The sequence below is a fragment of the Balaenoptera musculus genome, chromosome 6, assembly GCF_009873245.2.
Source record: "Balaenoptera musculus isolate JJ_BM4_2016_0621 chromosome 6, mBalMus1.pri.v3, whole genome shotgun sequence".
Classification (NCBI taxonomy): domain Eukaryota; kingdom Metazoa; phylum Chordata; class Mammalia; order Artiodactyla; family Balaenopteridae; genus Balaenoptera; species Balaenoptera musculus.
In genome coordinates, this window is record NC_045790.1 from 115,918,502 (window position 1) to 115,934,890 (window position 16,389).

The 16,389-nt window shown below is 66.9% G+C and overlaps 1 protein-coding gene across 8 annotated transcripts in view; it reads right to left on the bottom strand.

Moving 5' to 3' along the window:
* The window catches only part of EXD3 (exonuclease 3'-5' domain containing 3), a 79,769-nt gene that overhangs the window by 3,391 nt on the left and 59,989 nt on the right, over positions 1–16,389 (bottom strand). For 5 of the 8 annotated variants that reach the window (XM_036854736.1, XM_036854734.1, XM_036854739.1 and 2 more), the window contains 4 exons: positions 15,649–15,702; positions 15,302–15,433; positions 1,827–1,920; positions 59–97 (listed from right to left, as the gene is read on the bottom strand). In XM_036854736.1, the coding sequence (XP_036710631.1) occupies positions 59–97; positions 1,827–1,920; positions 15,302–15,433; positions 15,649–15,702 (319 nt within the window). Of the gene's footprint in view, positions 1–58; positions 98–1,055; positions 1,560–1,826; positions 1,921–15,301; positions 15,434–15,648; positions 15,703–16,389 lie in introns of those variants that run through there. The other 3 variants (XR_005020228.1, XM_036854738.1, XR_005020227.1) reach the window with 3 other exon arrangements.

The following is a 16,389-nucleotide window of genomic DNA, read 5'->3' on the forward strand; positions in this document are numbered from 1 at the left end:
GGGGTGGGTCCAGATGCCAGGGCCCCTTGTGTCCTCGGTGGGTGGTCCCAGGGCTCACCTGTCTCCCGTTCATCCTCGATTTGGGTGGCCTCGTCACCTGTCAATCAAGGATGTCAGGGTCTGTTCTAAGGATGCACTGGCAGCCCCAGCGCCCACAGGGCACCTTGAAGTGCCCAGCCTTTCCCCCACCCCCAGCAGAGAGGGCAAAGGGCAGGGGGCCAAGAAGCTCTGGCGCCAGCCCAGTCCCCTCCCATGGGAACTCACACCTTGGGAGGTTCGTGGGGCTCAAAGGTCCCTGGGAACCATGTTCTGGGCGTAAGATCGGCCGATTAGGGCACTTGGGGGCCTGAGAACCGGCGGGCAGGGTGGGGTGGGGGCGGCCCGTCGGTGGCGATGAGCAGATAAGCCCACTGCCAAGGAGGGAGTTTCGCAACCAGCCAGCACCAGGTCGGTGGGCGGGCCGGGGCCCAAGGGACCGCTGGAGCTCAGGGTGTGGGAGAGACCCTGGGAGGCGGCCTCCTCCTGACCCTGCAAGAGGGCCCCACCCGCACTGAGGGCACGGTGTGACGGCCAGGGACATGGCCAGGCCGGCAGCAGCCAAGGGGCCAGTGCGGGATGGAGGCGGCGATGGCCGAGGAGCCCTGGCCAGCAGGTGGGAGAAGCGTCCCCCAGGCCCGTTGACCCTCGTAATTTGCTTGGCAAACATTTCTTTGCAGATGGTTCCAGATTAACTGCAGCCAGATCTGAATGGATGAGGCGCCCACACCAGCCCTGCCGCCCCCGTGGAGCCCAGCGAGGCCATGACCTCCGTCTGGCCTCCCTGCTTTGCCACAGCCTGTCTGGCCCCAGCCCTTACCTGCCAGCTCGTGACGGTGCTGCCCAGGGCAAGTGTGAGCCTCCGGGTAGGGTGTCGGGGGCTCGGCGGGGCTGGAGCCCGGGGGGGGCCCCTGTGGGGGGCACTGCTCATGCCCTGCCCCTCCCCCCAGCCTCCAGCACATCCTGGCCATGCTGTGGAGAGCTGAGAGCTGCACAGGGCCGGACGCAGGCCGTCATGACAGCTCAACCACTACGTGGGTGGCCCCAAATCTCCGAGGGAGGCGGGAAGGACAGTGAGAAGACAGCACCCTGGAGGAGCACCAGCTGTGCACAGGGGCCCGGAGGCACCCTGGCCTCAGGCTCACCCCTTCGGCTGTCCCAAGATGCCCTTCGTAGCCACCCCATCCCGCCCTCCACGGAGGGAAACTGAGGCCGGGCCCCTGAATAGGACCTGCCCTGGTGGGGGCGGACAGCGGGGCTCGCCCTCCTTCCTGTGCACCCAGGCTCACCTACGTTCAGACCGCTACTTGGCGAGGCCAGTGATGCAGCTGTACGCAGGTGAACGTGTGTGCTCTGCCCGTGTGTGTTCATCTGTGTGCGCACGTGACCGAGTGTGCACGGGCACGTGTGTGAGAGCGCATGTGCCAGTGAGCGTGTGTGTGTGTCTTCACGTGCAAGATACACGTATGCGTCCATGTGCGGGTGCGCTCCACGTATGGGGCAGGGTGATTAAGCAGGGCCCACTGCAGAGAAAGTGGGGGACACTATCCCGGGGGCCCTGAGTGCTGGAGCTTCCCGGTCTCCTGGACCAGAGGCCTGCACACCACACAGAGGGGAGCAGAGGCCACAGCCCTCATCCCGGCCCTGAACACTGTCTGTCCACCCCCACACCCCCACCCTGGCACCGGCACCTCCCTGGCCGTCCCCGGAGGTTAGCCCTGGGAGCACCCAGCAGCTGGGCCACTGCCCACAGACTCCACGGAGCCCTCTCCTGAGCGAGGCACACTCACCTGTGCCGCTAGGGCCTTCTGGGTGGCCGCTGAGCCACACAAGCTGCTTCATTACATCCTTGGAGACCTTCAGGTACTGGTGACAGTTGCAAGCCTAGGGACGGAGGAGGTGCTGAGGCTGCGGAGGTGCTCTCTCCAGCCCCAGCCCTGTGTTCCTTGCAGCTCTGGGTCTGCCCAGGGGGTTCACAGAGACGCACGACACCTCCCTTCCTCTTCTTGCAAGACCATGGGGCGCACCACCTCCTGGGAGCCCTCCCTGACTGCACGGGCTCCAAGTGGGCCCTGGGCAGCCTCTTCTAATTCCAAAGATGCTAGAGGTCTCTGCCATCACCCAGCTGTCCTCCCCAAATACAGAGCCAAGCCTGGGCCCCCTGGGATGGCTCAACATTGGTGGGGGATGCAGGCCCAGCATCAAAGTGTCAGGGTGGGCGGCCCTAGAGCTGCTCTGACCCCTCAGCCCATTTTGGGGCATGCCAGGGCCATTTCAGTGTCCACGCTTCCTAATGACGCCTGCTGCCTGCCCTGCGCCAGGGGCTGGCATGGTCTGGAGGCTACTGGGCACCAAGTGCGTGAGGGGCAGAGGAGCAAAGCCATTTCCGCTTCCACGCAGAGTCCGGGTCGAGGACACGTAGCGGGCTCAGCCCCACCGACCTTACTGTCCCCGAGGGTGGGGGTGGGGCTTGTGGGGCCCATCCTGCCCTCACAATGTGGCCACCCTGGGGCTGCTCCAAGACAACCACTGCCTGGCAGGGTGTCACGTCTGGACATAGGATTCCCAGAGCGAGGCAAGGAGATGGGGTGGGGGGCCCGGGCGCCCGCTGAAACCCAGCTCCCAGGCGGGTACATGCAGGTATCCTGTCACGGGAGGGGGGGGTGAGCCTGTCCACGGGGAGGAGGGGCCGTGATGGGTGCTCAAGCGACGGCTCCGGGCCCCCTCCTCACCTGGTGAGCCCTGTCAGTGCCCTGGATGACAGAGCGCCTGGGGTGGGTAGGAGGCGGTGGCCACGGGCTCCTGGAGCCACAGGCTTGGGGCGGGGAGAGGGCTCCTGCCCTGCCCCCCCACACCCTCTTCCCACGGCCTTTCATCACGGAGCCTGCTTTACCTGTGGCCTCACTGCTCGGCCTCCAGCATCACAACCCGGGGTGGCAGGGGGGTGGGCAGGCGCCAGAGGGCAGGGCCGCCTCTGCTGGGAGGCTGGGGGGGCGAGGTTGATCCTCATGCAGGACCCTCCCCTGGGTCTCTCTGGGGGGCCTCCCCACACCGACCCCGGCCAGACTCTGGGCTGGCCTCCGGCACAGGGAGACCACTGTGGGCTTTGCCCTCCTGGTTGCAGGTCCAGGGGCTCTTGGGGCAGGAGTGAGGGCAGAGCCCCGGCTGCAGGTCAGGCCCGTGGTCACTCCAGGTCCAGCTGGGGAAGAAGCTGAGAAAAGGCGGGCTGTCTAGCCTCCGGCCCCTGCCCTGGGCTGCCTGCCACAGAGGCCCAGGCTCTCCCTGTCCAGGCCACCCGAGGGGACAGCACCAGCAGGTGTGGGAGGGACGGCTCAGCGGGAGGAGGGTGGGGTGGGGTCCTCTGCAAGGGGTCCGCCAGCCTTCCCAGGACCGGCGGTGTGCACGCCTGGGCGGGGCCGCCAGCTCACGCTGAGTCACTGCGCGCAGACAAACGCCCGGTGCTGTTGTCCGCGAGGGCCGGCCCCACCCTCGGGAAGCACCGGTGCTAGTTTTCCCACGGCCACTGCCCACTGTCGGGTCTTGCTGTCACCCTGGCCCCCACCCCCACTCCCGGCTGGAAAAGCCGGTTCTGGGCCACCTGCCCACCCCCTGTCCTGTGGTCCCCATCTGTAGGAGGGCCTGGCACCCAGGGCCCCCCTGTCCACCCCACGGCCCAGCAACCCTTGCCTGACCACCTGCTGTGGGTGGCTGCGGGCCTGCCCTTGTGGGGCTCGGAGCTGAGCACACGCCCATCACCCTCCCCACGCAGAGGGGGACGGAGCCTCTGACCTCCCACTGTGGAGAAGGGGCCTCCGAGGGGCTGAGTAGCCTGCTCACGGTCACACTTGGCTGGCCAGGACCCCACACCTGGCAGGGTCCTTACCCCGCCAGCCCCCAGCCGAGGGGATGCGTGCAGGTGGTGTCTGAGCCAGGTCCACTTCCTGCGGGGGGTGTGCAGACCCCAGCCTCGGATGCCAGCAGATCTGGGCAGACACCAGTGGGGGGCGGTGGGCGCCCTGGACGGGCGGACAGTGTGGTCTTGTTGGTCCCGCCCAGTCTCCTTGCCCCCATCCAGCCTGGGAGCCTGGCGGCAGGGCGGGCCTCCACCCCCAGAGCCTGGCTGGGTGGGAGGGGCCAGGTGAGTCGGGCAGGAGGGGCTGGGAAGGTTCCTGCCTCCCCTGTCCCAGGGGTCCACCTGCATGCCTGGTTGCCACAGCTCCCAAGGGTGCTTGGGGCCAACGTCCACCGTGCCGCCCAACCCCAGGGCGTGAGGCTGCCTCTCCGGGGCTGGGATGCCAGCCGGGACTGGCCCAGGGGCCTGGTGGTCCGCCCTCTACGGCCTGTTCCCTTCCCCCAGGCCCGAGGAGGGCAGGAAAGGCCACTTCCCTGGGAGGCGCCCCCAGCCCTTCGCTGGGCTTGGCGGGTGTGCGAGCTGGCACCCTCCGTTCCCCTAAGACTGGGACTTGGGGAGGGGGAAGCTGGAGGGCTGAGGGGTCGGTTCCCAGGTGCTGGGAGCCATGCCCATGAGCAGGCCAGCTCTCAGCTCTGAGCCCAGGAATTCCACCCCCACCCATCACTCCCCCTGGGGAGTGACTGCCACCAGCGCGGCCAGAGCTGAGCAGAGGCGAGGTCACGGGGTCTGTCCTTAACTGTGTGTCCCCAGGCACGTCTGCTCCCACCAGCCGTGGACGCACACTTGCCGTGGTCCGTGGTGTCTGCTGTGCCACCAGGTAGTGGACGGCTGGTGCACCGATGTCGGGAGTGGGGAGAGGGCTGTCACAGGCAGGCCGGACTGGGCCACAGAGTGCGGTGGGAGGGGCCTTGCACACGCTCCTGCCCAGAGCCCACCAGCCCCTCCTAGGGCTGAGAGCAGCACCATGCTAACTGCTTATAAACACCCTTGGACCCCCATCAGCCCTGGGCCTCCCCGAGTGGGGGGCTGAGGGGGGGCGCGGTGGGAGATGGGCCACACCGGGGGCTGCCAGGGCACAGAGCGTGAGAGAGGACCAGTGGTCCCTAGGGGACAGGGCGGCAGGAAGTGGCCTTTCCAGGCTGGGAGCCTAGTGGAGGGCCCCGATGCTGAGGAGGACCTGGCCAGCAGCCGGCCTGACCATGCTCCCTGGTAGGCCAGCTGCTCTCCCTGCCCTCAGGCCCACCACCCAGTGGGATGTGAGGTACGGTCCGCCTGGCACCCAGGCCCCAGGAGACCCCACAGGCAGGCAGGAAGGAGGCTTGGGCTGAGAAGCTGTGACACGCTCTAGAGTAGTGGCCCATTTCTTGCTCATTTAGAGCAAATTTACAGCAAAGCATAAAAGAGCAGAAGAAAATAAACATCATCCCCGTACGACCACTGGGCGAGAAAAGCCAGCATGGGGTGGCGGGGTCTCCGGCACCTTCCCGTACACACCTACACTCGGCAAGTGTCTCCTACTCGTGCCAGAGGAGCTGCAGGGCACCAGTGTCAGTTCCCAGGGCCCTATGGCCCATTTGGTCCCTGCCAGGCGCCACCCCCCTGCCCCACCCCTCCCCGGCCTTGCCTGAGGTCCTGAGACCGGTGGGTCCAGAGGCCTCCCTGGGCTGGCTTGTGCACCGTGACCCCCCAGAGCTGCCCCAACAAATGGTGCAGGGACAGGGACAAAGGGCTGGTATGAAAGACCCCCGGCCTGGGGGCGGGCCTGACACCTCGCTACAGGCAGACAGAGGCCATGGAGGAAGCAATTAGGCGCCGCCCTGGGTCCGCTCCACACCTCACTCTCCCACGCTGTCTGGCAGCGCTTTGAGGGGTCCTGGGCCAGCTGCCCCCCAAGTGCCCGGGGGGTGGGGCTGTGAGCCTCCTTCAAGACAGGCTGGCCTGGCCCAGGAAGGCCCTGCTGGCCCTGGCACTGGGCTGGGGGCTGGGAGCACTGTGGCCCCTCCCGTCACAGCTGAGATCCCAGGCACTTACAGGGTTCAACCCCCCACCTGCCAGCCACGGGCACATGCTGGGGCAGCAGGACCAGGCCCCAGGCCCCCGGGGAGGTGTGTGGTTGAGATGGGGCCTGCCTGGGAAGGTTTAAAATCCCAGCCAGTGCTCTTCTGACCTGTGAAGCAGGCTTGCGGCCCTCTGTCCCCACTGCTGGAGACCTAGGATGGCAGCCCTGCGGGGGCCCTGCTCTGTGCCCGCCCTGCCCCCAGGCCCAGGAAGGTCAGTTCCCACAGGCCCGGCCCCTCCCCCACCAGGCCATGGTCCATCCCCTTTGTGGGGCCCGGACAATGTCTCCGCAGACAGAGCGGGGGATGGGCCTCTGGCGCTGTCGGCCCCCTGGGGGGTCAGGGGCCACGGGTGCTGGGGCCTGCGGTGTGTGAGAGACCCTGACAGCGCCAGGTCTGGGCACACGCGTCTGCATTGGCACTCCGCAGGCGTGTGTCTCGGAAGCACCCAGGTCCTCGGGGTGCAAGAGCACCAGCTTTGGAGCAGCTGAGTGTGTCCACGTGTGGGCGTGAGTCAGGCGTGTGAACACGGAGCCTGTGTGACCCGGCATGTCACGTGAGGACACAGGGCCTGCGTGAGTGGATGTGCCTTTGAGTGCTCGCCCAGCAGCCTGCAGTGCCCCACACGTACGGTGTGGGGGGGGGGGGTCCGGAGGTGTGTTCCTGGGGTGGGAGGAGTCCTGACGGGGAGAGTCCACCTCTCCAAGCAGATGGGGAGGGGACAGGGGCATCTGGGACAATGGGAGGAAAGCCACGTGCCCCGGACAGAAAGATAAGCATGGTGTCCAAGACGCAGTCTGGACAACACAAGGCCTGACTGAGGGGCACTGCCCGGCCACGGTCACCCCGGTTAGGGACACAGGGGAGGGTCTGAGCCCCTCCCTCAGGCTCTCTGGGGCCGGCAGGCCTACAGCCCGGGAATCGGTCACTCCCTGCCCTGTGTGCCTTGATCCTCTCAAGCCTTCACCCCCTTTTTCTTCCAATTGTGCCAGCCACAGCCCAGGGCCCACTTAGAACCTGGACGTGCAGACCTCACTGCATGGCGACAGCCGGACTGACAGCCCAGCTTAGGCCATCTAAGGCCTATCAGAATGAGACCCCACGTCCAGCTCACTCGGATGGGTCGGGGCCAATGTCCACCGAGGCAGACAGAAGGGTGTGAGCCACTGGGCCTGGACAGGTGGCCAAGTCCTCCCCTCCTCCTCGCATCCTGGACTCTGACACAGGACAGTCACGGCCCCCCTCCAGGGGGACCAGGGAGAACGCGGACCAATATGTGAATTTCAGATAAAACATGGGATTCTGCTCTGAAGTTCGCACTTATCAGGGGTCTGTCCTGGAATTTCCCAAGTCCGGCCCCCAGCCCTCCCAGGCTCTTAGAAGGAACAGAGGCAGTGAGAGAGCTGCAGGGAGGCCCCGGACCTGCTCCCACGGCAGGGAGACCCCGACGAGGGGCAGTGCTCACCATCCCCAGGCAGGCATGGCCAGCACCCCCTAGCTCTCTCCGTGAGGTGAGGGTGGGTGGGTGGCCACATGCCCTGGGTTAAGTCAAACAGAATCTGGGCCAGAGAATGCCCTCTGGACCCAGGCCCTGGGGTGGCTCCCCATCCCCTTTGGCCCCTCAGCACCTCCCCCTAGGCAGCACATCCCCCTTGACGCCCATCCCTGGCAAGACGCTGGGCAGCACACACCCCCTCTCCGTGGCCCCCCAGTTAGCTGGTTTTCCCCCTCCCCCCGCCATCCACACCGCCACAGCCCCAGCACCCTCCTAGGCGGCACGTACACCTCCCCTGTGGCCCCTGAGCACCCCGCTGCGAGCACATAGCACCCCTCCCTCGAGCACACCCCCAGGCGGCACACAGCCCCCGCCCAGTGGTCCCGAAGCCCCCCCCCAGGTGGCCATACCCCTCCACCGTCCCCGATGAGCCCGGGAGGCGTCCCCTTCCCGGGGCTCCCGGGCACCCCCAGCGCGGCAGGCGCGAGCCGTTCCCAGACGGGGGAGGGGCGCGGGCCGTGAGAACCGCCGGCGGCGGGCGCGTGGGAAAGCGGGAGGAGGGGCGGCGCGGAGGGCGGGGCGCGCCTGGGAACGGCCCCCGCCCCCGCCGGCCTTTGAAAGGGCCACTCAGGGCGCCCGGCCCAGATTCAAAAGCAAACGGCCGCCCGCCCGCCAGCCTTCCCGCGCCGGCGGGGGCGGGGGCGGAGGACCTCGGCTGCCCAGGGCCGTGTGGGAGGGGGCGGGCGCCAGCCGGCGGAGAGAGGGGTGGCAGGCTGGGGAAGTCGGGGAGGGGCCGATGCGGTACGGGCTGGGGGCAGCCCTGGTTGTCCCCATCCCACCGACAAGTGGAGCTGAGCCCTCAAACAGCAGGTGGCAGCCCTGCAGCCTGGGGTCTGTCACCCACTCACATCAGGCCTGCACAGGGGGCCAGGGGACAGTTCCTGCCCCCGTGCTCTCAGCCCAAGGAGAGGGGGGCTCCAAAGTACTTCTCCAAAGGGTGGTGGTATTCCCGGGATTGGGCTGGGGGCCTGGAGGACTTCTTGGAGGAAGTGACATCTAAACTGGGGCTTGGCAGGCCTGGGGGAGAGAGTGGGTGCTCAGGTGCTGCAGGAGCTGGGGTGTGATGTGGGGTCCGGTGAGGTCAAGAGGGGCCGGTGTGGACAGCAGGCTGGAATGAGTCGGGGCGCTGGCAGTGTGGAGGGGTGGGCGCGGGGCTGAGCCCAGGGGCGGGCGTCCCCGGCCCTTCCCCCTTCCTGCACCTTCCAGGGCCACTGAGTCAGGCCAAGCAGGAGAGGGCCCCCTCTTCTACTGCCACCTGCGCCTGGCGCAGTGCGTCTGCCGAGATGGGGGGAGGAAGAAGCAGTCCCAGCCCAGCCCCCCACTTCCCGGGGGCCCCCGCAATGCACTCTCCCCCGCCACTCCCCCAGCTCCAGGGAGGAGAGCACCGTTCCTTCTCCCGAGGCCCTGCCCTACCCCTGGCTGGCTGGGGGCACACCTAGGCCCCCACCTGCCCAGGTATCCACCGGCCATGCTGCTCCCCTGTGGAGACCCCGTATCCCTGTGGAGACCTTCCGGGTCTGTGCTGGTCCCAGACGTACCCGACAATGGGCTCTCAGCAGAGCTCCACCCACAGGGGCCCTGCTCAGGGTGGCGGGTGGGCGGAGAGCGGGGCTGCCTGGGAGGGGCTGGGAAGGGGGTGCCCCCACACCCCAGCCGGTCTGACTCCGTGCGGCTGGGGAGGGGCAGGTGGCCGGGTGGGAGTGGCGGTGACACAGGCCCGCTCCTGCTGCTTGCCCACCCACAGGGCACCCGCTGCGCTGGCCATCGATCCAAAGGCCCCTGCCCTGTTCGGACACAGATGGAGTAGTCACTGCCTGGCAGGCCCTACTCTGTCACCCTGAGGACCCTCCCCAGACCCAATCCACGGCTACCTGGGGCCTCCTCCATCTGCAGCCCTGACCCCAAGGCTGGTGAGCCTGTCCCGCCTGCTGCACCCAGGGCTGAGGGGACAGTGGGTCTGCAGAAGCGAGGCCTGCTCTCCTGGGCCAGGCCCCCTGGCTTTGGAGCTGGCAGGTACTCAAAAGGAAGAAGAGGCCACCTCCCCTGCTAGATGCCAGCCTGGCCCCTGGGCCCGGTCATCCCTGCCACCGACCCCAGCAGCAGGGCGGGGGCGGGGGCTTTCCTGGAAGGGCTGCTTGGTTTCTGCGAAAGCAGCTGTGGGCAGTGTGCGAAAGAACACTCAGGCGGGGCTGCTGCCAACAAAACCTTATCTACGGACCCTGAAGTCTGCATTTCATGTGATCTAGCTCGTGGGCTGTGATGTCTGACATCTGGGGGACGGTGCGCCTCCGGCCCTTCCGCCAGCCCCAGCCCCGGCCACGGCCACGGGACCCTCGGACTGAGATGGGTGCCCTCCCCCACCCACCCCACGGGCCTGGCTGGCATCGCCTGCCCCTCGCCCGGAAGGCAGGTCATCTGCGCCCCGCCCTCCCTCCCCTTTCTTTCGAGCCCACTGAGCGGCGGGTATAGAGCTGGCCTTTGACACCTCTGGCCAGTGGCTCCTGCTGGCTCCGTGGCTGGGGCTCAGAGAGTGGCACTGACGTGGGCCAGGGGGGCACAGAGCAGAGGGATGGGAGACCCCAGACTTTGTGTTTTGGGTGTCCTCTTGCTGCCCAAGGTGTCTTACTGACCTTGGGCCTGAGAGGACAGAGCCGAGGGTGCCCACACGGTCTTTGCCCCTCCCTCCAGCTCCAAGAGGCCTGTCCTCTTTGGCCTGCACCGGCTCCCCCCGAGGCGTCACGCCGGCCTGGCTTGGGGCCAGCGTCTTGGCCGTGGCTGTGGCCTGTTCCCTCCGTCCCGTGTATCTGTGCACCAGTGTGCCCGCCGTCCCACCCTGCACTGTGACCTGTCCTCTGTCAGGCGAGTCTGCGCCCTCTGAGTTCTGACTTGAAGCATCTCGGCCCTTTTAAAAAGTGAACATCCATCAACATCCAGGAGGTACGTCCTGGGTGGGGGGGCCCCAGACCGCACATGGGAGCACCTCTTAGAAGCACACGGTGAGGACCAGGGTCCAGAGGGGAGTGGCCCTGACCGCCGGGCCCCAGGGCACCTTCCCCACAGACAGACACAAAAGGAGCAAGGAGCTGGGTGCCTGGATGGGCGCCTGGCGTGAGCTGGGCTGGGGGCTCAACACACCCGACCTCCCCGGGCGCTGACCAGCAGGTCCCCTGGCCCAGGCTGTTCCCAGGGCCTCATCACACATCTCGGACCACATGGGGGCCCCTGGTAGCCCTGCGGGAGGATGAGAGTCCCACGTGGGGCAGGCATGGTGGCAGACTACCAGACAGCTGGTGCCCAGGCAGCCCTGCGTCCGTGCGCGGGTGTGGGTACGGCTGTCACACCAGCCCAGGATCCTTCCTAAAGAAGTGGGCCACCGGGAGCAGGGGTCCCCAGGCCAGTGCGGTCCAGGTCCTCAGTTTCCCCAAGAGCCATCTGGTGGGAACCAAGGCTGGGCTCTGGATGAGACCCAGAGGGGAGGGGTGGGACCGAGAGGAAGGCCCTGCAGGCTGTGGGGAGGGCCTCCTGGGGTGATCAGCTGGGCCCACCCTGCTGTCACCTCCGGGGAGCTAGGCCGAGCTTGCCGATGGGGCTGACACCCCGGCTGGCATCCTGAGTCTGGAGGCATGCTGGGCCCCAACCCCTGATGAAACCTGTCTGGTAGCTCCCGCCACCCTCGAGGCCTGTGACAGGCCCCGCCTACGGCTGCGGGAGCCAGCGGCCCAGGGTCTCTGCCTGTGCAGGGTGGGGGCCGCTCCTTCTGCAGCCTCTGTGCCTGTGTGACCCTGGGGGCACCGAGTGTGGGAACGGGGCTGGGGGCCACGGAGCACAAAGGCCGGGGAGGGGCGGGGTCAGTGACCGCTGCGCCTCTTCCTGTCTGTTCCTACGTCTGCAGTTGGCCATCAGGGTATAGGGAGGGTCTCCATGCTCGGGGACAGGCTGGGCATGGGCGCCCCGGCCGGCCCCTGGGTCTGGGAGGGCTCCGGGGCCCCCACCACTGCAGGCCCCCAAGTTGTGGGTGTGTGCGCTGGGGGGCCGCTGGCCAGGGGTCCCCCTCGCATGCCCAGGCCCCAAGAGCCCTCGGCCCACACCCGTTCCCGTGCCAGAAATCAGCCTGGGCGCCCTCCTCCTCCCTCTCAGGGCCCCTGCCCAGCCCTGGGGTCTCCCGGGGGGGTCTGTAAGCCTGTCCCCGAGGCCCAGCCTCCCGTAACTGCAGGCTCCTCCCCCCATCACCCTCCCCTTCCTGGGGACCCCTGAGCTGGCTCTGCTGAGAGCTCCCTGAGGTGGGGTGACTGTCATCCTGCAGTGGCCTCCCCTCCCGGGGCCCACTTCTAAGGGCCGACGTCACTGGGGCCACGGCCCAATCCCCACCACAGCAGAGGGGGCCGGAGGGACAGAAAAATAGACGTTATGCCCGGCCACGCCTGGGCTCCTGCTTAGGGTTTTTTTTAAACTCAAATTTCTTTGATAAGATCCTTTCCCATGGTGGACAGCGCTGGGAATGTCCTCTTGGCGGACGTTCCCGATGGACAATCCCAGGCCCAAGTCGCCAACTTCGTGGGCCATGACCCTGCCCTCTACGAGAGACCCACTGCCCCTCGCCCACTGGGCCCCGGGGTGGGCGGGCGGGCCACCTCCCTGCGACAGGGGCCTCCCCCACGTGGCCGGGCACACAGTCCCTGCAGCCTCACTTGCTCTGGCCTCGCACCCCGACGAGCAGCCCCGAGAGCGGCCCGGCAGGCTCTGGGAACGCTTCGTGTGTCAAGTGGGTTTTCCCTCTGGGAACGGCACCAAAATAGCAGAAGGAAGGAAAAGAAAATGGAAACTCAGCCTGGCGGCGGGAGCTCTCCAGGGAGGCGCCCAGCTCTGGCCTGGGCAGGGGCAGCAGAGGCTCTGAGCCAGCGCCCAGGGTGCTCGGGCCCTCGGGGGCGCAGGACGGGACCCTGCCGGCCGAGCACGGCGCGGAGGCGCTCTCTGGGCCAGCGCTAAGGGTGCTGCTCCCTGCTGGCCGCTGGCCAGCGCCCTTCGATGTCCCGATGGGCTTAGGAGCCACCCTGGCCCTGGCCGTGGCCTCTCAGGGCAGAGCAGGGTCTGCAGCTGCACGGAGCTGCTGGTCACTGGGCCTCAGGCCATCACCTGGGGGCATCTGTGCAGCCCCTTTTCTGGGCTTCTTGGGGTCCACCTGCGAGAGGGCCACTGGTTCCCCTGGGCCGCCCCGAGGACAGCACCGCTCCGGCGCCGGACGGCGAGTAGGCGTAGCCAGCGTGCAGGGCCGGGCGGGCAGCCGTTCCCGGCCGCTGCTCAGGCTGAGCTCCTGAGGGGAGGCCGCGAGCACCGTGGCCGAGGGGCTCTGGGGGCAGGCGGGGGGAGCACGGCCTGAGGGGCCCAGCCCTGGCGCAGACGCCGCTGCACGTCGGCAGTGGGACTCCTCTACTCACCGTGACCAGCTGCACGGCCTGAGGACCACGGTGGGAACCAGTCCACGAACCCACAGCCAGCTGGGTCCCCCCACCCCGCCCCGGAGGCTTCTGCGGTGCGCGAGGCTGGGCTCAAATTCAGAAACCCTGGCTTCTCAGGGGCCCCTTTCCTGCCCGCCTGGCCCTGCCATGCCGGCCTTTTGGGGTCCCTGGGCACAGATGTAGATGGCTCCAAACAGCTGTCTGGCCCCCAGGGAGGGTCCTGCCCTGGGCACACCCAACCTGCCTCGCTCTGGAGCTGGGCCCCGTTGGAGGCTGCCGGACAGTCACGGGCCTCAGAGGCTCCCCGGCCCTGGGACCCCGTTCCCGACTAAAAGGCCCACTGGGCGCTGCTGCCCAGCCTCACACCCGGGCTCCCACCTGCCGCCCGCGTGGCCGCACACGCAGGTCTCTGCCTGGCGCCCCGCCCCGCTCCCGGCAGCCCCGCGTGGCCGCTGGTGTGGCCGCTTCTGCTTCTGGGCCCCGAGCCGGGGGCCCTGTCTCTGCCCTCCTCGCCAGCTGGGCACGTGTGGAACGCACATCTACCACAGAAGGACAGCGCTGGGCAGGGCCCCAGCTGGGCAGTGAGCCCCTTCCCCCCGCCCCAAGAGCTTGGTGTACCCCGGCGCACCCTCCCGATCAGATTCCCGAGAGCCCAGACCCAGCACCTGCCGGGCCGCCGGCCAGGGGCTCAGCCTAAAACCTAGGATCCCAGCCACGCCCTTGAATCGTATCCTGGATCCTCTGCGCCTCGCCTTCGCCCCCCCCAACAAGCTGCCGCCACCCCTTACCTGGGCAGGTACACCACCTGCTCCAGGTCTCCTGCCTCCCCGCCCTGCGGTTAGAATGCTGCAAATCTGTCCCGCCCGCTGCGGGCAGCGGCGGGGCACACGTGGGGTGAGGGCAGCGGGGCACACGTGGGGTGAGGGCAGCGGGGCCCCGGATGCTCTTCCCGCCAAGGGCAGCAACCGCCCCCTGCACCTGGCCCCCGCAGGTCCGAAGGCTCAGGCTGCTCCCCAGTGGCTTGCCGCGGCGCGAGTGGGCTTTTCCTCCTGGCTACCCAATTTCCGTTTTCTCAAGAAGGCACCAGCAGAGGCTCTGAAAAGCTCAGGAAAATGCCCCCACAGGCCCCGCCTGATGTCCTGGGGTCTTTACAACACTTGCAGCCTTGAGCAGGGACCCGGTACCGTCCTCCCGAGCTCCAGCCCAAGGGAAAGCACTTCCCGCCACCCGGCTTGGCCACCGTCCGTCCTGGCAGGCCAGGGGCCCAGCTTCTGCACAGACTGCACCCCAGGCCAGGCGGTGGGGGTCCAAGGACCTGAAAACAGGGGCTTCCCTCCCTCCTCCCTCCCTCCTCCCTCCCTCCCACTCTGCTGGGCGCCGGCCTGGGGGGCTGTGCAGAAGTGTGGGGCCTGGCCGGCCTCCACGTGTACCCGGATGGGGGAAGCCAGGCTGAGCTGCCACCAAACAGCTGGGCTTGGGGAGCTGCTCCCAATGCAACATCGTCATGGCCTGAACTCCAGAATATTCTGGGAATAGCCAGCACTCTGCACGGGGACCGGCCCTGGCCCTCCCTGCCCGCCGCACCCGCGCAGACCCCAACGCCGAGGGCAGCCATGCCCCAGCCTGGCAGGGCCGGGCCCAAAGGCCGCATCACCTCCCCTCAGCCGCACAGCTCAGGACAGGGCACCCAGGCCAGCAGGGGAGGGGAGGGGTGCCCCCTCCCTGGCTCCCAGGCCCCAGATTCCTCACGGATCTTAACCTTGGGTATGGCTGCCCCGACCTGGGGATTTCCTCAGCCAGACCTTTCTAGCCGTCAGGGTGGACCCAGCAGCAATCCGTGGCTCTGGACCTTGCCCTTGGAAAACGGGATCCGCCCCAGACAGAGGCACTTTGGTGGGTTCCCTGTATTCCCTCCAGAAGCCCCGTGGGAGGCCAGCCCTGGGCCAGGAGGACATTCCCAACCCTGAGCGGACACCCGCCCTGAGCTGCCCTTTCAGTCTCGGCTGCCCACCTTGGCCACGCGGGCCCCGATGCTCTGCCACCTCTTGGCCACAGACTGCAGTGACCGCCCCCTCCCCCCCCGCCGCCAAGCTCCCCCGTGCCGTGGGCATGGGCGTCTGGGGATGGCGGAGAGGAGAAAACACACAGACCAGGCAGTGGCCACTGCTCACATGAGCAGAAACGCCAAGGCCGTCCCGCCACCGCCAGGGCCTCGTGGGCCTCACCTGTCAGAGCCTGGGCTTCCACACTGGCCCAGGGCCGGCAAGGGGCACGCAGCACCCACCTGGCAGCGGCTGAAGATGTCCGAGTGGGTGACACGCACGTTGAAATGCCTGATCACGGCCGTGGCTTGCTGCCGGGCCTTGAGGGAGCAGTCCACCGAGAGGCAGCGCCCAGCCCCAACCTGGGCCCGGAGCTGTGGACACGTGCAGCCGTCGAGCGGTGGGCCAGAACCCAGAGCCCACCCAGGCCCCGCCTTCCCAGCTCCAGGCCGAGAGCCTCCACTCTGCCCAGGGTGGGGCAGTGGTGCCGCTCAGCCCCCCTCCCACCGGCCCCACGGCAAGCAGACCCTGAGGTGTGGGCGGCTCAGGAAGTCAAGGCTCAGATGTGAGTCGTCTGTGGGGTCCTCACCTTGTGGTACGGCAGCCCTGAGGTCAGGATGATCCTTCCCTCCCGCCTGGCAACCTGTGCAGGAGGAAAAACTGGCAGGTGAGGGTGTCAGGCCAGCTCCTGGGGCTGGGGCTGCTTTTGCCCCCCTTTCGCCAGCCCCCCCCCCCCCCCCCCCATGCCCCAGAGCTGTCTCCGCCTGGCACCTGAGTGGCCACCAGATTCCCGCAGCCTGAGGCCGGGCATCGCCTCCTGTTATAGATTTGGTCTCAGAATCATGCAGACACTTCACAGAATTGCAAACAAAATTAAATTTAAAAAGTAATCTCTAAAAACCCAAAGATGAAACAAGTGAATCACAAAGAGAGAAACATTCCAGATGACATGAAGCCACAGTGAATCGACCATGTATCTCTAGGGCTACAGACCCAAAATGAAAAATAACCGGCAGTAATACTATTGTTGGTGATAATAACATCAACATTGTTATTCTGAAATATCTGTGTGTGAATTGTAACATAAAACAGATGGGTAATGCTGGTGTGGTGAGTATTAGGATTTTCAGCTGAGAGGAAGGAGATTTGGATTAAAATTAAGGAGATCACACAATAAACCCCAGATCTGAATGGAAAGCTTCAGATGTATGTTATATATATATTTGATGTATGATATATATTTAAAGGTATTTCATTACTCTGCCTACCGCAAAGGCCTAGAAACAAGAACCAACCCTGCAGCCACGGGCACCCTCACCCAGACTGATTT